At 33.7% G+C, this 26,603-nt stretch overlaps 1 protein-coding gene across 2 annotated transcripts in view; it reads left to right on the forward strand.

Annotated features, from left to right (window-relative positions):
• Diaph3 (diaphanous related formin 3) overlaps positions 1-26,603 on the forward strand; it is a 462,609-nt gene that overhangs the window by 190,888 nt on the left and 245,118 nt on the right. For both annotated transcript variants that reach the window (XM_063232700.1, XM_063232701.1), the window contains 3 exons: positions 12,860-12,952; positions 16,874-16,968; positions 21,423-21,524. In XM_063232700.1, coding sequence (XP_063088770.1) covers positions 12,860-12,952; positions 16,874-16,968; positions 21,423-21,524 — 290 coding nt within the window. The remainder of the gene's footprint in view (positions 1-12,859; positions 12,953-16,873; positions 16,969-21,422; positions 21,525-26,603) is intronic.

Below are 26,603 nucleotides of genomic sequence, written 5' to 3' on the forward strand. Positions count from 1 at the left end.
AGTGACTTTTCATGGAGGGGACAGGAAGGAATGCAATTACGGTAGTTTTGGATTTGATGCTATTTCCTATTAATCTTTCTAGGCCCAAATGTAATTTTACTTATTCCATGAAGACTTTTCTGATTCATCTAGTGAGATGTTATTTTTTGCTCCTTTGAACTTCTGGACTGCTCCATTGATCTTTTGCCTTGATTGGCCTCAAAGAATTGAGACAAAATAAAGCCTTTGAAACATTTACTAACCTTTCATAAACCCTTTCACAGGGCTTCAGGACAAGTATCAAAAGATGCTTGACCTGTATAACACTTTTCCCTTCATATGAATGTAAGTATTGTTGTATAATTTTATCCTCATATACCTTATTGTTCCGTTTTCAAAGATTGTAAAAGAACAGGTGATGTGTTTTACTTTTTTGTATCTGTCTATACAGAGCCTCACTCATTACGACAACATGAATGAATGAATGCACGAGTGAAGGGATGGTCAGCCTGAGATCTTTATAGTGTAAGGGAGCCCTTGCGGGGAGCCCCATATTGGGAAGTTTGGCAGTTCCCATTGCTGTTCTGCTTCTAACTAGAAATGAATTCTTACCATGGTGTTGTCATCCAGGAAACCAAGTATGAGAGTGGAGAAATGGTCCAGAATGTAGAGAGGCCAAGAATCAGGAAGGTGATTTTGGCATCGGTGATGGCTATCTACTAGCTCTCAGTTGCATATCTATAAAATATAAAAGTTCTTTCTAGTTGACATCCCAGATTCTTTAAAACTGCTGATCTTCAGTAAGAATAAAAAGTAAACTAACAAAATAGAACTTAGCATGCACCAAAAACCCCATAGTATTCAGTGTGCAATGGTGAGGTGATCATTTCTTTTCTCATTAGGGAATGAAATTATAACATTCAGTTAAAAGTAAACTCAGAAAATGCCTGTGTGTGTGGGAAGATATGAGAATGTTAATGTAAGAATACTTTTAATAGCAAAAGTTTATAACAACTTAATGGAGTATTTTGGTGTTACAGGCAAAGTATGTTACCCAATGACATAATAAGAAGTATTTAAAAAGAATGTGATCAATCTGTACATATGGGCAAGGATGCACAGGATTTATTGCTTTGTGAAACATAGAATAAAAAATAATCCATATAGTATGAGTTCATTTGATCATTAGAAAAAACTATTTTTGAACATGTTTATGCATCCTTTTATTGTTCTATGAGTCTTTTATGCATATACCTGTTTAGTGTTTTACAGTTCTATCACTGATAGGTTTTGTTAGCAACAATGATTGTTATTAATAGTTTCCTTTGGGAAGTATTTGTTTTAGTGTGGATAAAACTTTTATGCCCTTGTATATAGTTTGGATTATTTTATAACAAATTTTAAAATTAATTTTCCTGGAATAAAGTCCAGAAAAATTGAGCAATTAGCTTGAGTGATAATCTTTATTTATTTTATACATAAGCAAAAAGTAGTAAGGTATAAATAAATCTGAAAAATCATAACAAGACAAGTGAGCTATTTGTTTTATTTTTAAACAATCACAGCTTAGAAATGACCTTAGCTTTCCAAAGCGAACAAAATTTATCTTAAGTGTATTACATACACAGGGTTCCATTAATTCAGTAAACTCCATTCCAAAAGCAATATATTTGATAGTTAATTATTCCAAATGGTGCCTGTGATCTAAAGGGACACCCATTTGTAATAAAGGAAATCTGTGTAATAGTTATCCTGAAGAATGTTTGCTCAAGTGTGAGGATGGAAGTAATTGATGTAGTGAAAAGTTGCATAGATCTTCCACAGGCTTAGAAATAGCAGCTTGTAAAAAGCTGAGAAAGCATTATGAGTGCTCCAGCCACTAGTAAAGAAGGCTAAGTGTGGGGCTAAGATTTTCAGCTTGATGATTTGAGCTCAAGTCTTATATAGGTCAGTGGAAATGTATGTTATTGTGTGCTATTTTCCCTTTGGGCATTTGCATGTATATATTTGGAAGAAATAAATTTTCCTTTGTAATCCATCCTACTGCCTTATTCCTTGATGTTTGAAATATATATTTGCTGCTGGTTCAGACATTTTTTCACCTAGTGGAGTTGCAGAATTTCTCTCATGGGAATTTCTCAGTCATTTGAAAAATCTAATGTGATGTAGTACATGCTCCTGAAATCATGTCCACTTATCTTTTTAGCACTTGCACGCACCACCTCCCTCCCCATTATGACTTAGCAAGATAATCTCCCAGGTGCATTAGCTGTTTAAATGTGCTTTGCATCTTGAGATTTTTCAGGATGTTGCTAATGAGATGGACGCCTCTGCCTAAGCTCATGTTTATCTGACTGGCAGAGAAAGGGAGGAAATCCTATGGAGTTGCATCCAGATTCTGATCTCCTTCAGGTCATCAGCAAGGTCTCTTGGCCCAGGAAGGGCTTTTATGTCTTGTCCATGTCTGAGACTGTCCTTTCCTCATATTCTGCAGCTATGCACTCCTTTTGGTGTAGGACCTTGTTCTCAGTTTTGTATTTAATGGAAAGTTTCGTTAGTGCGTTAGGTTTTTTTTTTTTTTTTTCCTTCCTCTGTAAATATACAGGTGTTACAACTGAACATAGCTTTCAACACTGCTGGTTCTCTGTAGATAAGATAAACTTCCTTTTCTACTTAGTGCTGAGGAATGATCTCTTATTCTAAAGTATGTCCCTTTTCTCAGAAGACACAAACTCCCCTGATCCTGAGATGACATTGCTATGGGGAAAATTTCAGGAAAGAAAAAAAAATTCTCCATTATAATCTTGACTTATTATCAGGTTCCACTTTAAAGTTAGAATGATTCTTCACTCCATTCCTTTGTGTCACCACATTTTCAGTGTGCATTGATGGGTACAGAACTGCCAGGTTGGAGAAGGCATGAGAATGGCAGTCCAAAGCCTCAAGTCTATTTGCTGGACTCCTCGCAACTCTGTGCTTGAATTTTCTTACCATAGAACGAGTTACTTGTTTATTAGATGATTTTTCTGTTGTCCATTTTAATTGGGGGAAAAAGATCTGATGCTTTTAGAAATGCTGTGATATAAAATAATAGATTTGCTATCTCCCACATGAAGGAAATTAATTTTAGTCTTATCAAAATATGATTTATTAAAAGATTTTAAAGATCAGAAAATTTAATTGTGCCAGAGAGTCACAATTTATAGTTATTCCTAGATGTCAATGGTGTAGATCTCCTTAACATTACAGTTTTTTTTGTTGTTGTTGTTGCTGTTCTGCATTGGCTTATTGGTGTATGTCTTTTGAACGCTAACTTTTACCCTCTAACATTTTCTTCAAACATTTAAACTTGACATAATTTTTAATTAGTTTGGGTGGGGAGTTTACAGTTAGAGATATTTTAGTTCCTACAAAGATTCTTCTCCACAAAGATGTTTTAATGCTTCTCTGTCCAGTTGTCAGGTGGACCAAAATAATTATATAGTAACTGAGTTCAAAGTGAGATTTTCTAATAGATTAAACATCATTGCTATTAGTCAAAGATTCCCTCTCTTCTCCTTTCGTGGAGTGGTTCTATTAAATACTTTATTGCTTTCTTTAAAAAACAGATTTGGTCAGTATGCTAAAGTGAGATGGTTTTGCAGAGGCAGGTCAGAGGGCAGTGGGTATTGTGATGTTATAAAAGGCCTATACATGTAGACATTAAGAAAGAGATGCAATGTTGTTTAACTTGGGATTTTTTTAGAGAGTGTTGGCAATTACAGATTATCCAGAAGTTTTTGAACGCTGACTTGGTTTAGCTCTCTATTTTCCCTGTGGGAAAACATGTATCCCCAAGAAAGGAATTTCAAGGACCATGTTGTTGTTAACTTGGTTTTTATCAAAATAAGGCATAATGATCACTTAAGCCTTTGTTGTCCTGGGTAGATACCGGGTTCTGACCTAGATCCCCATCTCCCAAATGAGTGTACAGCGGAGGTTAAATAAAAAGAGACAAATTGTATAATATTTTAGGGCTCCAAGAGAGTTAAAACCCTTTAGGTTTGTTTTTTTTTTTTTGGTCTTTTTCTTTTTTATCAGTACCAGGGATCGAACTCATGACCACACATTTGCAAGGCAGGCGCTTATGCCGCAGAGCTAAATCCCCAGCCCCTAAAGTCCTTTAATTAAGCTTGCTACTCTGAGGGCCAAGACAAAGACTTCTCTGGACCGCCCACCTTATTTATGAGGTCCAACAACAAGGGATGGGGAAACTGAGGAAAGTGCAGGCAGTGAGCAGGACCTTGGGAGTCACTTCAAGGACATCTCCAAGTAATGAATCAACTCAATTCAGCAGCACTGTCTTATCATGAAGACATGGTAGAAATGAGACTGTAGGAGTAATTTCTGCAGCTGCAGTCTCTACCTAGTTAATTGGGGTTGGAGCCAGAGTGTCCTCAGCTGTGGCCTTATCCTGCGCTTTGAGGTATCTCTGGCCTCACAGGCTGCTACAGGCCTCAGCTAGGGCCAGTGATTCAGAGAGGCTCACTTACCATGAATCAGCTCCTGTCACCAGGCAAGGGGCCGAGGCCTAGGACAGACTCACAGATTAACACAAAAAGCCAGTTAGTTAATTTTAAATCCTGCTCAGAGCTGCTGGGTCCTGGTCTCTTAACAGGTAAATGGTTTGAGGTTGAAGCCAAAGGCCACTTTAGATTCCCTTTCCAGAATATAATTTTGCTGCTTTTTTGTGCCAGCTGTCCATAGGGGTTGAAGAGGGTCAGTTTTAGTGTAGGAAAATGTGAAATTTTCTTTAGGAAAAAAAGAATTCACAGACTGTTTAGAAAGGGAGGAGATAAAAGGTGAGAGTTTAGACTCCTGTGCTTGATCTTTTAAGATGGAGGAGAGTGTAGTACGGGAAATAGAAAGAGAAGATAAGATTTGTCTTTCAATGAAAGAAAGGACACAGAATTTCGATGTGGTGTACCGTTTCCTTAGACATCGGAGAGCTGGCCATTCAAGAAAATGGAAATATGTTCGTGTTCTTAGAACACTCAACTGTGTAAAAATTACATTCTTTGTACAATTTGGGAAAGTGTTGTGGGGTGAGGGATAGGAGAGACTTGTGCAGTGCTGTGTGCTCTGCTGTACTCATCTGGCAAAGCAGTGTGTGTGGGGAGGCGTATGATGCCTTGAGTGAGTGCTGTCTCTGTCCTTTAACAGCTCTTGGGAAAGCCTCTGTATATTACAAATGATCCCGTTTTATTGTGGTTTGTGAATTTGGTGGTCACTTAGATTTTTGTGTCTTCATGGTGAGAAGTAAAGTACTTACACATCCCTGTGTACATTTTCATATCAAGAATTCTAAAAGAAAAAGAGTGTTTTGAAATCAATCTTCCTTACAAAGATACTTGTTTTCTAATTTTAAAATTCCAGCTAAATTTTGACTGTTTTTAATTGTACTGTTATTCTGTGGCGTTAAGTACATTCACATGGTTTTGCAGCTATCACTGCCATCGAGCTCCTGAACGTTTTTGTTTTCTTCCGTTCACACTTGCTATACTCAATAAGCACTCACTTCCCATTTTCTCTTTGCATATAAAGGTCATTACTGGACTTAAATCTCATTTTTCTAAACACTGCCTTTTTCCAAGTATGGCCTTCTAGAGGGGAGGCATGCTGGGGCACTCAGAGGGCCCATGGAGACTTTGCTTTGCAAGATTCTACAGAGTGTAAGATCTACCGAGAAAGAAAGGTAGCACAAATATATAAATATCAAAATCCCAGAGTCTTTCTTAAGGTTTAAATTCAGGTAATTGTGGGGACAGACATTAGTACAGAATTGTTGAATCTAGAAAGCAGATCAGACAATTAGTAGAGCTCCAGTTAGATAAGCTAGCGAATACCAGAGTGACCTGAGACACGGAACCATCACAGGATGTATAGCAATAAAGGTTCAGTAACTGGGAAATTAGGGAAATGACTTGCATGCCTGATTGCGATTTTGCACAAATAAAAGGACCCTCCCAAATATAAGCACGCTGTCATTGTAGAGTATGTCTACTATAAAGTTTAAGCTATAAAGTTAGGCATGTTTTGCTATCAGAGGAATTCTGTTTGGTATTTTACAGTAAAAGTTATTTTTTATATGTGATTACATCTCTTCTATCACTTTCGAGATACTACTTTGACCACTTTAATGATGTTGCATGTTATGGTTTCCCGACAGTATAATGTGCCAAAGGTGTCTGTTCACTGTTTAATGTTGTTACTTTTCTAATCTCAAAATTACTGTGAATACACAATGTAATAAATTGACTTAGTAAGTCTTTTGGTTCTGTAGCATGTTAGATATCCTGAATCACCTATATCTTTATTTGCAGGTAATTCTTCTTTAAATTAGGAATATACATTGTGTTCTCATACTTTTTATAATACTTTTTTCCTCCTTTGTAAGCGCCTTCTCTTGTGTAGGCATTAGCATGTCATGCATTAACTTCCAGAGTCTGCTTTGAAAGTTTTTTCAAGATGAGATATATCTCTGCTTTTCTAATATCAAAGTATATATGAGAAAAGGTCAAACTTGTAAAGCTGGTTAGTGGAAAAAACTAGTTTTAATGAATTCATGTATTATCCCATTGTAAGGAAAGTGGCCAACATTCAGGAAATAATTAGAGGGAGAAGTTCTAGAAAAATTCTTTATGGTTTTGAAATGTTTAATGTATATAATACAAAATATAGAGTATTGTTTTAGGTTGTGATAAGCTAACACAGATCATATAGGAACTGGATTCAGTTTTCTTCTAGTCAAGTTTTCAACAGTTTTGAGTATCTTTTAGTTTTTCATCTTAGACATGTGGTCAAATCTTACCTGATATGTAATTAAAGCACTTAACACTTAATTGTTTATATGACAAATAGGATTCAGTTTGTCAGTAATTTTTCTCCTCCAGTACACACCTCTTAAGTTTAAATTTATTTAAGGTCTACATTTGAAAGGTAACATTTTGTTTGACTTGAATTGTTTGTCTTCTACATCTTAGGAGGGCAAATGCACATGAAAGAGGTCTCCGTGAAATTGGATCTTTTTAGTTTGTAGAGTTAATGAACAACGTTGCTAATTTTTGTGATTGAGAACATCTTTGGGATCAAGCAGTTTTTATATAATGTTTTGATTGGCTTGTTATAGGAAAGTTACAGGAATAGTGATAGGGAAACTATGTCTATCAAGTTTCTTGATATTGTTGTTTTAGGCATATAATTAAAGATTTATTTCTAATGTCATACTAATTGTTATTTACATGTAAAAACTTCTAGATGTAACTTTAATTAAGTGCTGGTGAAATTGTATAATCCTTATTCATATAGAATTTGAGTTATAAAAACTTTCAAGACTTTTGTGACATTGTCTGCTAAAATAGAATGTCACACAAAGAGAAATATGCATTTATCTGCTGCACTTTCGCTGATTACTATAGTTGAAATAATCTGTTCCACAAAATTTTACGTAGTGCTTCAGCCACTCTTCTTAAATATTATATAATTCTTGGCCTTGAGTTGTCAAATAGACTGCATTTTGCTAGTAAAATACTCTAATTAGTTATGGCAGTCATATATTAATATTTGAATAGAAAAAGTCTATCTGTTTCTCCCTTGATTATTATCTATGTAGTTGAGTACATAGCCATTTATTTATGTGCCTAGAAATATTAAAACTGGGTTTGACAGATCAGATATGACTACAGCGATTTATGCAATTAAGGTTTTCAGTACCAAAGCATTTACTTTGATGTTTGGCTGAGGATACATTGCCAATTTAAGAATAAATCATTCCAATTTTTTAACATTTTTTTCCTTAGGTATTCCATGTCTTTTGCCTCCAATCTACCAAAATCTTTGAAACCACATTATACCATCAAAACTACCAATAATGTCAACTGTCAGAAATCTGTTTTTCCTTTCTTCCTTGCTTATCCTAAGATTTGGTTGGCTCTGAAGACTATCATTCTTCTCATACTATGCAGCTGAGTAAGCAAATCTTATCCAGTGTTATCCACCATTTGAAAGGTGCGGATGGGCAAATTCTTGACTTGCCCTTTAGAACTGTGTTTTTTCCAAAGCTTTGAATCCTGTGCATTGTGATAAGTAGGCCAAGCGTGTCTTTTTCTTCCTTCCTGCCTACTCACCTTCCCAGTCCTATCATTGAGTGTATGCATCAGGGGAATGTTGGATTCATCGTAAAGAAACAGTGTGAGGTTTCTTTCCCCGTACAAGGGTTGCTGACTGTTTTCCTCATGCAGATTCTCTGTCTCAGAGGCTGCTCTGGGTCAAGCATGGTGGCCAATGGCCTGGGTCTCAGGGTCACAACCAGGCTCTTTCTGTGATCTTCGAGGAGTAACTTATTTTCTGTGTCCTTAGATTCATCTTCTGGAGTAGTTTATATTCTGGAGTGTATATTTAAGGCTCTACTTCTAAAATGTATACTAAAATGTATACATAAAATGTATACTAAATGTATACATAAAATGTATACTAAATGTATACTTCTAAAATGTATATGTTTTTAGCCTCTCAACTGTTAGAAAGCCAGCAAGAAAAACAATACTAATAATGCAAGTAAAAATCATAGAAATCTCCCCATCCTGACTTACTTACATTTGAAGATGTGGAAACTCATAATTTTCATGTCCTAAATAATTTTTTCTTTTTCTGTAGACAAGATGAATTTATTGACTTCTCTCAGTGTTACAGAAAATACTTGCTTATTTAATCAGATGTACTTTTTTCTCCTCTCAAAGCCAGTGTAATAATCTTACTAGCAAATATTATAAACATCATCACATAAATTTTATAACACTTGTGTTAAATAAGTTCCAGCAAAATTTTAAATACTTTATAGTTTTAAAATATTTTTTATGATACATTTAACCAAGGGAGGGACAAATAAAAATTATTCAACAATTATTGATAGTATTTATTAATTTAAAATGCTTGATTATGGAAAGAGAAAATTGTTTTTTTATTAGTTCTTGTTTCTCTGCTAGCTACTTATACATTTAGAAGGGATTACTTTTAGGGTTTTCTTTTAAATGATAGAATAATGTATGATAAAGGTTAAATGGAATCCTATTCCTAAAAAATCACATTTTCACTCAATCTGATTATAACAATAGAAAATGAACTAGAATAAAATGCAAAACTATGTTCCAAAAATATAATTTTAATAGATAATTTAGTAAGAAAGAAGATTTTAAAAGGAGATTGTTTTTATAATTTTCCTGTACTTTTGAAACTCAGAAAATAGTAAAAAGAATAAAGGGACAATGTAATTAAAAAGGACTTTCTCAGTTCATGGCTCCTGGCAACATAGAGAGTTTTGTCATCTTTGAGTTCATTCTGACATAAAACCCTTATAAAATGCGGCATATGCTGTTAGTGATCTGAACCGTTTCTGAACAGTATTAATCTTCTCTTGGAAAAATGGAGTCTTACCACAGCGCCTCTCGGAAGTAAGATTAAACACAGACATCTCATGGCAAAATAGCTAGATCACAAGTATAGATGGTACTAATAATCTGACTATATGATTCAGAGTTTCATGGTATGCGTGAGAAAATTTAGTCTTGAAGTGAAAGTGTCTTTTGTACTAGCTCTGGAAGAGGAACTCCAGCCATGAATGGGATTGCGGCTGAAGTTTGCTTTACTGCTGATTGCTGAGTTGTGCTTATGCACACTTAATTCTTGTCCTGTTTGGCTGTTAGTGTGTAGGCAAGGTTATGTGAAAGTAATTATTGTCTCATTTTACTCTTAACAAATTCCTTCGGAGTACTGTGTTCCTGCCCTCATGAATGAGCGATGCAGAGCCTGGGTCAGAATTTCGATCCCAAATTCCTTGCAGGATCTTGACACAAATATCCCCAGCATAGAAAACTGAAATTGTATGTTGCATAAAAACTTTTCTTCCACTCAGAGTCCTCCTTTATTCTTATTCATTTTAATAAATCATTTTTATTGTTGTTATGTTAGTGTTTTCCACTGATACAGCAAAATAATGGAAGCTTTGTAATTTATGAGAGGCCATTTTAGCTCAAAGTTCTACAAATTCAAAAGCCTGTTTCCAGCATCTGCCCAGCTCTAATAAAGAGCATATGGTGCATGGGATCGCAAATGGATTATGTATAAGGAGAGCACGTGATGAAACAAGCCAGAGAGAGATCAGTTTGGGGAGGGGCCATTTTTTGCTCTTTTACAGAAATACTCTCAAAAACTAAGCAGGGCTTCAAAGAACTACCTTAATTCCATTTTAGGGAATAACTACCAATGACCTAACCTCCTGCAGCTGGCTCCTGGTGGTCCCACTTGCTCTTAGCATCATCAAGCTTCCAACGTGTCATCTGTATCAGCAGCTTACATAGCATTTTTGACTGATTTTTAGCAGCTCATTATATGGCTTCATTTTTTTCAACTTTTTAAAAGCAGAATCTAACATGGAAAGTGGACTAGTTATTAGTTAGATGTTAGATCCTTCCTTTGGAGCTCATCTGCTCTCTGTTCCTGTTGCTGTTGGCGAGGGTACTGTTTACTTCTGTTTGGATTACTCTTTTTTTCTGTCTCGCCCTCTTTTTTATTTTTGTCATTTTTTGCAGTCACTTTCAGTAGCCTGAATTTTTCCTAAAATGTAATTCCTTTAATGTTTCTTCTGACTGTCAGATCTTCATTGACTTCTTAGGAGTCCGAGGATGAAATTCAGACTTCTAATTTAAAAGGTCCTGTATTATGAGGTACCTGATTTATTTTTGGTGCCATTTATTTTCATCCAGGATTCTTTGTCCCAACTCTTGTCACGTGGATCTCTGCCCTTTGAATTCTCAAGTCTTTACACCTTCAAATATTGTCCTTCCATTTCCTTTTCCTTGCCTCTAAGTCTCACCTGGATAATTCATTTTCACTTTGAAGAGTTTGTTTAGATTAAGAGTTTGTTTATGATTTATCCCTTAAAGAGTATCTCTGAAAAGTATAGATTAGAGTGCTTTTCTCCTCTTGTGGTTCTTACCAGAACATGGCCAGTATATAAGGTGTGAGCAAAACTTACGGTGAATGTTCAATTAATTATACAGTAGAATGTTCAATTAATTATACAGTAGAATACATATTAACATCATTTTCACTGAAAATATTCCCCTCACTTTGTACATGCCATCCCATCATTTATGCTGCTTTCTGAAGCAGTTCTGATGATCTTTCCCTGAGTCTTTATAAGGTACATTAAAAAATATAGTAAACGCTGCTGCTCAGCGCCATTTAGTGGAAAGGTAGGCTCATAGAAACACTAAGTGTGTCCTCATCCATCTTATTCACCAGATGTGCACTGTGTGTCTTCTGGTTCTTCCACAAGTCAAAATGACTGTCAAAGGTAAATGTTTGGAATTAAATTGGGACATCAAAGCAGCCGTGATGGTATCACTACAGACGTCTTCCAGAACTGCTTTGGAAGTATAAAGAATGACAGATTGAAAGTGTTTGATGAGAGGACAAGTATTTTGAGAGGGATTAATGGCAAAATTTTTCTTACTGGCATAAATTTTTAAATTTAAATATTCAATGTATTTTAATCTCATACTTAGGTGTTATAATTTTCATTTATTTTACAGTAATCTCTTTTGGACCTTAAATTCTGTAAGGCTAGGGATGTCTGTACATGGTTTACTACAGTACCTTTTAGTTGGTGTTACTAAATCTTTCCTATGAATATGAAAGAGTAAAAAGTAAAGTAACTGAGGACATGCAACATATGAAAAAATTTACTGGAAGTTTTACTCGATAACCAGAAGTATAATTTAGACATCTTCGTTACCTTACTCTGTGTATATCCAGTATATGTGAAGCATGCTGTAATAAATAGAATGGTTATAGTTGAATGCCATATGATCAAAAAAATGTTTGAAGACGTCAGGTCTCCCACAATTTGCTTATGAATACTTAGGGGTGAATAACGTGAATATTGTCGAAATGGATTTTATTTTGGAACTTCTGAATTACTCAGTGGTTGAAGTGAGAAATTGAGTGCGAAAAGCAATAGAAATTTGAAAAGGATGAAAAATAATATAAATCATGAACTTACAAATATGTAATACATAAGCGAGAGTGGTGAGTAATGGAAGAGTAGTTAGTACACAACAATGGAAAAGGATTAGAAACTCAAAAAAAGAGACCTAATATGAATAATTTAAAATATAAATAATTTAAAATCTGTTCAGAATGATGTTTTATACACCAAATGACACAAAAACGTTTAGCTAATAAATGTCTTCAGACATTAAAATTTTAATTCTTATCTCAAACTATGTAGGAAAACTTATAATTATGCTTTTTGATATAAAATAATGGAATTATATCATTTTACACATAAAGATCTTACAGTTGATTTCAATTTTGTGTGTGTCCCTGGTTCATTTTCCTCAAGATTAGTGGTTTAGTTGTGCATATCTCCTTAGACATTTCTTCCCTCCCTGTTTGGTATCATCAAAAATCCTAATTTTATAAGAGAACTAATATGGAGAAATTTTGTTCATGGACACAGAGAGAGGAAGATGACACAACCACTGCACTAGACACACCACTGGTTGTGGCAATAAGCTTGACTGTCATGAGGTCTACTATAAACACAGTTCATATGTTGTTGTTTAATGTGTTCATTGTTTATCAAGGATAAAGTAAATTTAAAAATTTTTTTAGATTATTGAGTTAAAATGAACTGAGTTTTAATAATTGACTATTTTTCAACATTTTGAACAAAATGCAGTTCTTCAAATTTTATAGGGATAACATAAAGTTCATCTTTTGACCTTTTGAACATAAAGTCCTTATTGACCATAACATTAATCTGTCTGTGTTTTTCCAGAAAGAAAAGATGAAGATTTTGAAGAGAAGAAAGTTATTAAGAAAAAAATTAAAGAACTTAAGTTTCTAGATTCTAAGATAGCCCAGAATCTTTGTAAGTATATTTCAGTGCTATTAAATTACCAAAACATATGTAGATGGTTTAAATTATTTCATTTTATGACTTGTTTTTCATTTTATGGTTCTTTTAATTTTTTGTTATTTGCATAATAAATTCAAATAGAATTCATCTTTATGCAAATTATGAGATTAAATTCTTCAAAAGATTAATGCATATTATAAATAAGAACAGGATTTGTTTTGAAATTCTACATCCCATCATTGAAATGAGAATTATATTTTAAAGTCTCATTTTTAAGTCTAAAAATAAAGACAAGAAACTCCGGTATTGACATCATATTTTGAAAAAAGTGAATTGTTTCTTTTATACCTCTGAATTTTTATTGTTTGTGATATTTTGTCACACAAAAAAGGAAGTCAGAATATTAATGGAAATAGAGTTGATGAGTAAAATAAAGTCCATTATTCCATTTTAGCATTTCAAAGTTGTTCTTCAAAAGTACTAACTGGAAATATTTTACATTTAATTACTGTTACAGAAGTTAAATACATAGTGTTAAACTACGTTTCTGATTAAATTACTATGGATAAGAAGGCAAATTATTTTGCGCCTGTGCTATTTCTAATTGCATCTTAAGTACATCAAACATAGTTCTATTTGGAGGTGAGACAATATGACACGCACATATATACACACACACTCCTTTTTGATGGTGCAAAAAGGATATAATATGGAGAATCTAGATTAGGAAGAGAGTTAGCATAGGTTTTAGTTATTAACATACCCCAGTTATTAACATGCCCCCAGTGAGTTTTAGCAAGTATTGCAACAAAATTGTTCTCCAATGAGAGAATAAAAAATCAGGCAACTGATCAAAAAGTTTCGTTAAAGAGAATATGTGCAAAAGGTACATTTGACATTCTTTTTTGTGGAAGTTTTGGAAATAACTCCCCTTCATTTACTATGCCCGTGAGTCCAGTTGTACGTGTGGGCCTGCTAAGGTTCCCAGGAGCATTGTGGAGGTGTTAGTAGTATTGGCCAATATTTAGTCTCATTTTTAAGTCTATTTTTTCTGAATTTGAACTGATCATTCATACACTGGTGCTACTTTCAAATTGTGTATCACCATACTACATGCTTGGGCCAAGGAAAATATGAGTAAAGATGACATCATTTTTGGCTGGGAGGATAAGAAATTCAGAAATCTCTTTCTGTTGATAATCAGAATGTTGCCCATCATCTTGGTAAGATGGTCATAATCAGCACAACCTTATCCTTGTGAGTGATGGACATGTACTCTGAATTAGACATAATTTTTTCTATGTGCGATAATTTAGTCTACTGATACTTAGAGAATTCTTTCCTACCTTCCCCCAAAAACATCATCTCAATTCAGAGCATTACAACATTAACTTGGATAAATGAGAGAAAGTTCTATCCTTGGTGATCTAAAAGAGATGATTGTTTTTAGAAAAATATTTGTGAATGCACTATATCTTACTAGTCTTCAATCTAACTGGTTGCTGAAGAACTATCATTTTGAATATATCATTTTCTGCATTTATAATTTTGCTTAGACACCTCAAAGAGAATAATAACTGGTAAGACTGTTATTCTTATATTGTAGAAAATATGCTAAATATGATGTGGTAAATAATTAACAGTGTGCTAATAATTTCTGATTAACTTTGTGTGCTGGTTCTGTGCTTGTCAATTTTTGTTTTACTATAAGCCCATGAGAATGACATGCACATTGACATTTTAGGTTCAAAAACGGTGGCTTTCACGTTAAAGGGATGTGAATAAGGCAGAAATAGTTAAATATAGTGGGTATCTATTCCTATTTATATATAACAAAATCACATTATTATCATAGAAAAGGATCCTGCTTGTGTTGCTTGCTTTAACTAGAGGGTACATACCCCACTTATGTAGTTGAGAAGTGTGTTTTAAAGTATGAGATAAAAGATCCAGAATTTATAATCTGTCGTATTATGATGTCATTCACTCAGAATTATTCTTGCCCTCTCAGATTGTAGGAAGTTTCGTGATTGAAGCTTTATGAAGCTTTAGAAGCCTGTAATCTTCACTGTAATTATAGTTGGATTCACAGCTGGTTTTTGTCTATGAAATTTAGAGTTTTGAGATACTGTAGTCTGAGGAGAATCATGTTTAAATAGTGACAACTGTTTTTCAATGAGATAATTTTGAGTAAAGCTGTGGTCATTAGTGGAATACTGATACTAGAATGGAGAGATTCACTTGTAAAGTTCATTGAAGAGAAAGATAAGCCCGTACTATGTAATTTCTCCTCAGATTCTTTTAACTGAAATATTCTGAAAAATTTTGAGAATTTCTGTATATTTTTAAAATAAAAAAGCTCACTAATTTGCCTAGTTAAATATTATGTAGAGCTTTCTGCATTTTGAAAGATTTTGACAAGACCTTGGGCCCATCATTAACCATAAAATCCCTGGATCAAGAGTGATCCCAGAACTTTACAGGATTCTGGTTTTTTTCCGCATTTCTTTTGAGCGTCTGGGCTGTAAAGGGAGAAACCCTAGACTCTAGAAATTAATGTGGATGTTTTACTTTAAATATTCATAAATTGCCAAACAGAATGACTGAGTCCAAGACCTGCATGCTCTACCCTTTAATATCAAACCCAAAGCTTCCTCCTGGGATCTGTATAATCACACTTAGAAGGGTAAGATGTATGTTAATAAAAAGATTCATTTTTATGGATGTTTTGGAGGCTTCAACAGAGTATCCTTCTATTATTCTCAGTAACTTAAAAAGTCTGTTCTTATCTTTCAAATTATCTCCTAGGCAATAGGTCATTTTTAACTCTTCTGTAATTTTTCCCTCTGAGTATTAAAGTAAAAGCTATTACTTGATCTTTGAGATTATTTTTTCCAGTTTGGGCTATATAGGAATCGACATTTCTTGTGTAGGCAGCCCATATTTGGGACTCTTTGTGTTCAGTGATACATGAAGAAGCCAATGATGAGACTGTAGAACATGTCCTTTGTTCTACATCTTTAGGTGATACATGTCTTGAGTCTAAGAAATGTAGTATAAGAATAAAGTTTTGTGAGTTTTCTGAAAAATGATATCTTTATCTACAGATAAAATGTCTTTACAGATGATATAGATGTTCAATAAATTTTTAAAAAATTAATGTGCTTTTGGTAGCAAGTTCTGAGTATGGCCAAGAAATGATGTGGTTTGAACATGAAAATGTAATAGTAGAATAAAGAGTAAACTGGCAAAAACATTATGTATAAAACTGTGAAAATTTCTTTCTCTGCCCTCTAAAACCCTTGAGAATATCATAATACTATATATTTAAATATCAAGAAAATTATAAATGATGTTGGCAACTCTTAATAATATCGGACCCCTTGGGAAATTTTATCATAAAAATTTGTTTTCTAAAGTGGAACTTTGAAGATTTAGTTGCATGCAAATTTATTTCTCTAGCATATTGTCTGCAACATTTCTGAATAGTAAAGTACTATTGCTACTTGTAAAAATGTTAACATACTACTTAGCCAGGCTCCAAAATGTTTTTTCTAAACTAGTAGAACCGAAAGATACTGTGAAGCCAATAACATGTGTTTAAAAACATTACATACACATACTGGAGTTTTATCATTCTTTTCATTACAATGTGGTGTTTCTATACTGTATCTTACATATTTTTATTTGTTTTAAGTCACATGAAAATTGGCATCCTTCCTATGATAGACAAATAACTATGCATTTAAAAACTAGCCTAATAGTCGAGGATTTTCATGTTACAACTGGAGAAGAAAATAAAATGTATAAAGGAAAATTCCACCTTCATACTTATTGTATGAATTTATTTTTGATTTTATAAGTAGAACTAAATCTAAAACTCCTTTGTTAGCTTGCTCTTTATGAACTGTTTCTCCCCGCCCTTTCTCTTAGCAATCTTCCTGAGCTCTTTTCGAGTGCCATATGAGGAAATCAAAATGATGATACTGGAAGTGGATGAAGCACAGTTGGCAGAGTCTATGATTCAGGTAAACAAACAAGCAGCCCTTAAATTCCAGCATTTCATTGCAAACTCCTCATTAAACAGAAATCTGTAAGTGAAGCAAAATTCTTAACCAAGTCATTCAACTGGAAAATCATTGCTGCATAATTAGCTTTAGCATAGCTTCTGCATTGCCAGGAGACAAAACTCTGCATCTTCTCTTAACTGAAAACTAAATATAATGCTATCACAATGATTACATTTCAATTATTTTAAATGCCTGTGAAGGCAAAGTGTTTAATTTTACTTACATATTTTTATTTTTGTTTCAGTTAAGAGTGGTGGTATCTTAATTTAAATTTTTGTAAACCTTTATGGAATGTGTTTCTTATGCTTATAAAAATTGCATTATCGTTTAGCATAGGAGAGTAGGGAAGTTTCTAATAGTTACCTTCGCCAACAACTCTTAAGTCCTTGGGAGATCGTTTGCTTAGTACTCTTTATTCATTCAGAAGGTTTTTTTTTTTGCAATAAGATCTCACTGTGTAGTTCAGGTCCTCACTATGTAGCCCAGACTAGCTCTCAGACTCAAATTTGTGATGATCCTCATGTTTTAGTCTGCTGGGATTAAAGATGTATACCACCATGCTTAGCTAAAAGCCAGAGGAGTTTTCAAATGGATTTTAGCCTCATATTTTTTTAATCCAATGCTAGTGTAGTACCAAGATCACTTTCCAAATTCCACATATGAGTTGTTTTTTTTTAATATATCTTCATAGAATTTAAAGTTGGGGAATCATAGCACAAATGACCTTGGGAAAGAATCTCTTCAGTTTATGTCCTTTTGCTCTATTACAGATATAATAGTATGCATAATACAAAATACAGAAATTACAAAATAATTTTCTATGAAAACCAGAAAATAAAATTATTCATTAATGTCAAGAAGCAATTAAAATTATTTTACATGTTTTAACTCATCAAGAAATGATGTCTTTAGTAGCTTTTTTGAGTTTACCCTATTAATATGGCTTCTAAAATGCAGTAGTGATATATTCTCATTTAAAATTTGTGTGTCTCTAGCATTCATAAACTACCTTATTTGATAACCCTTCTGTAAGCATTTTTCTCCCCTCTGGCAGCTGTATTTTTATAAGCTGAATTTTGATATTTATTGTTGTTGATTGTGTAGGTAGCTTCTTGCTGGGAGCAGATACCATGTTCCTTAAAGAAAAAAATTTTCTATTTGAAACATGTTTGTATTTCTTATAATGAATTTGTTAAATATTTACAGAATAACTTTTAACTTGATTACAAGAATGTTTCAGATGATCATTTGGCTTTTGTTGTCTACAGATAGAAAAAAGGTCATTTGCATTTTACAATTCATGTTGCAAATAGTTTAGCTTCTTATAACTTCTCAATGTATTTTCTATTGCTGCTATAATGGGTCACCACGAATTCCATAATTTAAAATTAAGCATATTTATTAGGTGACATTTCTGTAGGACATAAGTCTGGCATTCGTCTGGCCTGTGTTCATTTTTCTAGGCTCTAGTGAAGAGTTGTGTCTTCCTCTATTTCAGCTTCTCAAGCCAGTGGTGTTGTCTCTCTCTCTTTCTTTCTTGGTCACTGCTCTGTCTCCTTCTTCCACTTACAGTATTTTTGTGATTATATTTTCCACTTATAGTATTTTTGTGATTACATTGGACTTGCTCAGATAATCTAGCACAATTGCCCTAATTTGAGATCAACTGATAGCAACCTGGAGCCCATGTGTAAATTTAATTCCCTTTGTCATGTCACCTGTATTTTCATAGGTGCTGAGAAGTTTACCTCTAGTTGGATATTGTTATTATGCATACCATACTTAATAAATATAAGACATTTTATGAGTTTAAAGTCTAAAATATTTTGAACATAAATTTCCCATATATTCATTAAAAATAAAATTTCAGGCTATTTGAACCCTTTAAGTTTAATCATATTTTCTCAGTTTTAATACTAAAAATGGTATGGTTTAAATAAGGCTTGGACACAAGAGTATTAACTTGTAATAAGCATTATTTTTGGCTTTGTTCACTGTCATGCTTTTATTTCCTAAATGTTGTTATTTATTTCTATGTAATAAGAGATCTGTAGCATATTATTTTTCATGGAATTTGTGCACATCATTTTTTAGCCATTTAAAATAAAAGCACATAATTAAAAGGCTTTGTCCCACTAGACTTTTATTATTAATTTCTGTTACAAATGTTTGTTGTATCTACTGTGTGCAGAGTAGCTATTAGACTGTACTAGTGATAGGCTTTGCTTTCGTGGAATTTATATTTCATGAAAAGAAATGTCATTTCCTACAAGATATAGTGTGCTTTATGAAGTTCGGTTTAGTACCACAGAATGTATTTGGAGAATGCATTCTGTGTGAATGTGGAGGCGAGGTTACTTTAAGGTGAATAAGAGATTGATGAAAAAAAGGTGGGGGGAATTCTATGAAAAGTACAGCTATCGGCATTTATTCTGGCAGCACTAACACTGGGCTGTGGAGGAAAACTGCATGTGTTTCGAGAACTTGCAGAATTATCTTGGCAGAGCTTTCAGATTTACACAAGGCGTGAGAAACTTGTTAAGATGAAAATAAAGGCATGTTGGCTGATGTATTTACAAATCACGATCATTTTTCAACATTAGAGTGCAAAAATAGCAAGATGAAAATTAATAAACTTCTGTTGAAAGGTCAAAATTAATTATATTAACTAAATTATTTAAGGGGATTTGGTGATCATCATTTCCAAGAATGCTAAAGAAATCCAGAGCCCAAATGTAATGAGTAACCTGGACAATGCAGCTATCAGCAAAATAGTTAAAAAAATACAAATAAGCAAGTCTTTTCATCTCAGATGATTCCAAGAAGAGAAATTTCATTGATGCAGAGAAATTACATACCTGTATTGTTTTTGTCCACCCTGCTAGTATTAATAGTATTTCCATTTCCTTGACATGATCATTAATTGTCACTGTTTGTTGTTGTTTTTGGCCATCAATAAAGTTTCAGAGAGGGGTATATTGTGAGTCAGTGTATTGGTTACTTTTCCACCATGTGCACACAAAATACATGACACTGCAGCTTAAAGGAAATGTTTATTGGACTTACGCTTCCATGGGGTTTGGGTCAGTTGACTCTAAGGCAGAAAAAGCATGGCAGAAAGACATGATAGAAGGCCACTGTTCACTCCATCACAACCTGGAAACAGAGAGAGAGGAAGCAGTAGGGAGCTGGCCAGAAGATACACCTTCCCAGGTGTGTGCATGCCTCAGGGACCTTCTGCAACCAGGCCCCACTCCTTAGCTCATGACTCTTGGGGGACATTTTAGATCTAAACCATAACTGTTCAGATTCTTCTTTGATCTAAACCCTTTGGATACATACCATCCTCTAAGATGTCTTAACCAAAACATCTTTGAAATCTTTTTCTGCCAACGTGTAAATAAATAAACAAACAAACAACATACTGAAGGCTTAAGTATAATTTGTACTTTAGGCTTATACAGAAATTACCAGCATTATAATTTGGAATTGTGCGCACCAACCACTTTTTTTCTCCCCTCAATTTCATTATTAACGTACTGTGTTGTTACACTCTTGTGGCTGATCATGCTTTGACAAGGAGGATCTATATAGACTTTGTGGGAGCTGCTTAAATCCTTTATGTTCTACCGAGAGGGCATAATTTATGTGTATTCTCTAACCCTTCTTCAGGTGATTCTATTCATTAAGTATGTGAGTTGGGAGGGCACGGTGTGTGCAAAGGAGCTCGGGCATCCAAGTGAACCCATGATTTTCAGACTGTAGATGGTATAAGCAAGAAATCTTTTTAGTCATGAGAAGTTAAGTTCCTGAAGGATCTCTTTATATCCTTTTTTTGTCTACAGGATATATCCTGCGTGTTCAATGACCTTTCTATTTTTCTTCCACACTGGAAAATTTACTTTGTCTGTATTTTAAAAATATCTTCAAGTTTTATTATTGAAATATAATTCACTGGTTAATCTTGTAAGCACTGCCAATTTCAATTCCCTTGATTTCGTTTTTTCCTGTTCTTTCTTTTGCCTTTTAGTGGCAAATAGGATTTCTATTATTCCCTTGAGTAAAGTGTTAAGGTATATTTGGCTTTCCCTTAAATATCTGACATTTAATTTCCCTAACATAATGGATCACATTTATACAAGTGAGAAAGCCTTTCCTTTGTTATTGGTCCATTTCTTCTTTCTCAGTTGTCAGCCAATCAAATAAATATCTGGTAGTGTTTGACTTGAGTGTGTAGTAAGTTTGGAATAGAAAAAAGTTAACTATTAGGCTTAAAATAACAGAAGTTACCTGGGGGAAAAGGTGAATAGTAACTTCTTTACTGTTTTCCTTTCCATAGTTAATTAATTAATTATTCTAAAGGTTGAGAAATACATCTAATGATGATATTTTCTTCTCATTTTATTTTTTAGAACTTAATAAAACATCTTCCTGATCAAGAGCAATTAAGTTCTTTGTCTCAGTTCAAAAGTGACTATAACAACTTATGTGAACCTGAGCAATTTGCTGTTGTGGTAAGTACTGCATATCAGGGGTAATTAACTCTTAAGGAGATTTTTGTACTATGCAAACAGAAAAAAGAAAATGTAAAGCTCTTCTATGTCTCTGTTTCATACATTTAATGTTTATCTTGCTAAGCACATTCAAGAAAGGATGATTTAAATATATCTATTGAAACTGGCAATAAGTGAGGTTTAAGAGGCTATATTTAAATTTTATACACTGTTTAATGTCAGAATGTAAAATGAAAACTTGCTCTCCTTATGAATAGACTGCATTTGTGATTTATTCTAGAATTGTGCTTTCCAAAATTCCAAGAATAGCTTCAAATTCATGTTTTAGTCTCTCACTTGAGTTCATCTCTTACTTTGACTCTGAAATTAGAAATACTTTATAGTCTCTCGATAATGAGAGTGAAATGCATTCATTTTTAAAAAATCTAAGTTCCTTGATAATCATCTTGTTCATCCCTGTTTTATGGGATCTGGAATCTAAAGAGGTAAAAAATTTTGCCAATAGTATATACTAGCCGTATTACAATTTTCTCGAGCTGTCTTTCCTCTGCTTGTTTCTCATATCATTACATGATCATTTTTAGGTTCGTTACATTCAGTCATCACAGTTGATCAAGTACTGATTTTTTAATAGGATTATTTATTGTTTCATCTTTAGTTATATTAGCAAGCTCCAGGGCTGAGATGGAATCATATTTGATACAACTTCAAAAAATTCAAATTGGCTAACGTATCAGGTGTGTCTGTGCTTCATTCTTAGCATGTTACAGGTCTTTGCTACTAAACCCCGTCCTTTATTTTAAGTCAACCCTACTCAGCTCCTCTACTCATAAAATTCCAAGAAGCAGAAATTGAAAACAAAAGAATCAGAAGCAGGCTTGCCCTTATTCTCACAATCTTAAGACTTTTCTTGTAAAACCTTTTTATCTGAAAAATATTTTTCATTTCTTATCCAAATGGTACAGCTTACAAGTTGAGTTCACTGTAGAAGAGCTATAATTCATAAGCAGTATAATATTAGGGATCAGAAAATTAAAACAATTATCTTTTTAGATCTCAGTATGCATTGTCACAGTGATTCCAGAGCTGGAATGCTTCCATTTCAGAACCTGTCAACTCAGATTGGATTTGGAGTTTTTCCCACCGTGTACTAGGCCAAACCTTGGTGCAAATGGAGAAATGTTGTTGGAAAATATGTATTATGGATAACATATACAACATTTTAGTCTTCTGTTATTTATGAATGTTTATGAATACTATACTTTGGTTTATGTGATACTGACTCTTAAAACATAATTATTTTGGTTTTAAATGAGGATGAAAATTCAGGAAGAAATAAAACAAATTTTTTCCCCACATCTTACTTCTCTCCTCCCTCACCAGGCAAAGCTCACTAAAAGATGTGAACAGTTCTTATTAATTAATTCAAAATATATTGGGAAGAGAATGTCAAACAGTGTGGAACAACTTACATTTTCTGTTCTCCCTTCTAGATTAAAATCTCATTTAATTTTGCTATTTCATTAAGGTATGGTCTGATTTCAGTTTATTAACTATCTAATGATAATATGATAGTTTAGTGATTTTAGGAAATTGTTTATAATTACCATGTAGCTATCTTCTAGAGCCTCATAATATATTTTGATTTTAAAATAACAAATTTTGAAATTATGTTTGTATCAGAAATGGGCAACTAAATAGGAGGTTAGTGAAGCTGCTCATTTCTACAAGTTTTATTTTGCCTCAAAACGTTTACTTTTTGATTCAGCCTAGATTTAAAACACTAATTATTTCTACCTGAAAATTCATTACAGAATCACAGTTAAATGATTTGGGACTTAATGTCACAACTCCTCCAACACTATAATTTTATTTTGTGTCACAGATAAGCTTACTCTTATCTCTTTTAATCTACAGATTCTGTAGACTGTTATTGGAATTTCTAACATGTTCATGTTAACCATTTATAAGTTCTGTAATTTGCCAGTCAGTACTTTTTTCCTATTGTTATATATAAATTTATTAATTATATTTTTGAATTTCAAATTTCTTCAAAAATGTGTTTTCTTTGTACTCCTAGGCTTGAGAGAATGGGGGAATTTTTTTTTTTTTGCGGTACCGGGGATTGAACTCATGACCTTGCACTTGCTAGGCAGGTGCTTATGCCGCTGAACTAAATCCCTAAATCCCTAGCCCCCAAGAATGGGTAAAGTTGTTTGCATTATAGCATCAGCTTTAAATCTCTGTAAGGATTATGTGTTTATAAAAAAAGATGCAATATTAAGAGTATGTTGGTGTTCCTTTACATTATTTTTTCTATGATAGAAAAGCAGTGTGCAATATTAAATATCGAGAATGTTAGTGAACAGTGCCATTTAAAGATCAATTAATTGAATGTTCACAGAATTGGTATGCAAATTATAAACGTGTTTATAGTTATCATGTATTCTTTACAACTTTCCAGGGCTCTGTGTCCTATAGAGTATGATATACAAATTTATTTTCAGAAATGCTGTATGTAATTGCTTCTCAATCTTTGGCTAAGATTAGTGTATTTGTTATTTGAAATACGTTAATTTCCATGAAATTGCATGTTCTTGAACCTTTTTTTGCGCCACCCAAAGCATTTGTCCCAAGTTCCCTATCATACAGTATTTCATATCCACATGCTTTCATGCATTCCTTAAATGCTTTCGTTCTCATTCTTTTTCTAATTAAAGAGTTTTAAATGCATATACAAGACATGGATACCTTTTTTTTTTTTTTTTTTTTTTTTTTTGGTGGAAGTTCCAGGGTGTGAACTCCAGACTTTCAGAGTTAGCTATATTCTGCCTTGTCTCCCGTTCCCCAATGGGGTGTGTGTATGTATATATGTAGGGCCCGAGGACTGAACCCAGGACCTTTGTACCAAGCTATATCCCTAGTATTTTTTCTTAGTTTTTATTTTGAGACAGAGCCTGCCTAGGTTGCTAAGTTTTAGAGGCTGGTAGGGAAATTGCGATCCTCCTGCCTCTGCCTCCCAGAATGCTGGGGTTATAGCCATGTACCCCCATACTGGGCAACATTGATCCTTTCATGGTGCCGAGAATTCAGTTGTTTATGTGGTGTTTCTAATAATTCAGAATCTTAAGGTGCCTCCCAGAGCTAATTCTCCTCATGGTCCTAATAACAAGGCATAGGATCTTTGCCCACTGCAGTTCCCCAGGTGTTTTAGGGGTGACCTTCCACGTGTGTGGCAGAGTAGTGATAGGTATCTAGTAACACTCTTCTTCTTCAGTTTTTCCCTTCTTCCCTCCTTTTCCCCCCATTTCTTTCTTTCTCTTCTCCCTTTGCTTCCCTCCCTTTCCTTCCCCTCTCTTTCTGTTGCTCTCTTCTCTTTCCTAGTTTTAAAAATGTTTTATTTTTAACAAACACATAATTGTCCATACTCATTGACTACAATGTGATATTTTGATACACGTTGTGTAATGACCAAAGCAGAGTAGTTTATGTCTAACATCTAAAAGCTTTATTATTTCTATATAATAATAGCATTCAAAATCTTGTCTTCCAGTTATTTTTGAAACACTGAATTAAAATCCAGTGGTATGAATTCAGGAGCTTAGATTTCAATATTATTGATTTGTCTCTGTAGTTGATCATATATTTATATATTGTACATCTTTAGGAGGTTCTATTGTATGAAAAACAAAGTAAAAAACCTGGAGAAACTTTTATTTTTGTCTAGGAGACTAAAGAACCCTCCCAAAGTGTATTTTATTTTATTTTACTTTTCCTAGTATCAGGAATCGATCTCAGAACCTCGCATTTTCTGGGCAGGTGATGTGCCACTGAGCTATATCCCCAGCCCTTCCAAATTGTATTTTAAAGGAGTGCTCTGGGAGTGGTTGACCCCTATCTTTTTGTAATGAATAAGTTATTTTATATCGTGTTCTTGTTTTTTGGTTTAGATTCTATCAGTCTAGGATTCTATCGGTCTAGGAGAAAATTTTAATAAATTGGTCTAAATTTTGGATATAGTAGTCTTTTGTTTTATTCAAAACATATAATGCATAAAGAAATGAAAATATGTTGCCTGTATTTCTTCTCAGATTCCTTGCTTCCCAGCCTCAGCCACCCTCCAGAATATTGTCCGCTTGCCAGTGGTTTGCTTTTGTGGATTAGAATCAGACTTTAGTTGTATGACTGCATTTTTTTCATTTGCAAAATTTCTTTGATCAATAAGCCATTAGGTAAAATCACTGTTCACAGTGGCACAGTTTTAACTGTGTGAGAAATGAGTTATGTAAATATTCAATGGGATCAGAAGATTAGCTGAAGCTTGGAAAGAGGCCTAAAAATTTGCATGTAAAGCTTGGTGTTTGAAACTTTCTTTGATTAAAAATTCTAGTTTTCTGAGTATTTGTCTCCATATCATTTAATTCTCTTAAACTGCCTGTTCTTCAAAGGAAATCACACATTTGTAGGGAGATTGAATCAAACAAATGTCCTATTTGTGTACTGTATTTTGATCTGCTACCATTTGGTGTCACTGTAGTGCAGGACTTTTAAACTCTGCACAGTGGAGGGCTCTTTTTTTTTTTGAAAATGAAAAAATGTAGGAATTTCATGCAGATCTCTCTGCATTAAAAATGCTCAGTTTTAAAATATACCACGATATTCTTGTAGAATATTCAAATAACATAAAAAATATTGAATACAATGTGTGTCCCTTTTCTCACTATCCCACTTCATTTCACATGCATTGTTATTTTTAACAGAGACTTTTAATTCTGTTTCCTTGTGTTTACCAATGTATGCACGTTCATAAGAACATTTTGAAAATGCGTTGTTGTGAAACCTTTTGTACCAAATATTTTGAAGATGTTTTTTCTTGTTGTGCTGTTTTAAAACTCTTGTGTAATACGCCATAGCCTGTGTTATGATTTGCTTATAATTATCTTTTTAATGAAGGGAAGTTTCTGGTCCTCCACTCTTATGGTTGTATAAGAGAAACTTCTGGCATACATCTTTGTATATTTAGAGGTACCGTATCATGATTGTTATTCCCTGGCCCAGCTTTAAATCTTAGCTGTTTGA

Source organism: Cavia porcellus, unplaced genomic scaffold (assembly GCF_034190915.1).
Source record: "Cavia porcellus strain 051 isolate PalLab524CR breed Dunkin Hartley unplaced genomic scaffold, mCavPor4.1 scaffold_21, whole genome shotgun sequence".
Taxonomy (NCBI): Eukaryota; Metazoa; Chordata; class Mammalia; order Rodentia; family Caviidae; genus Cavia; species Cavia porcellus.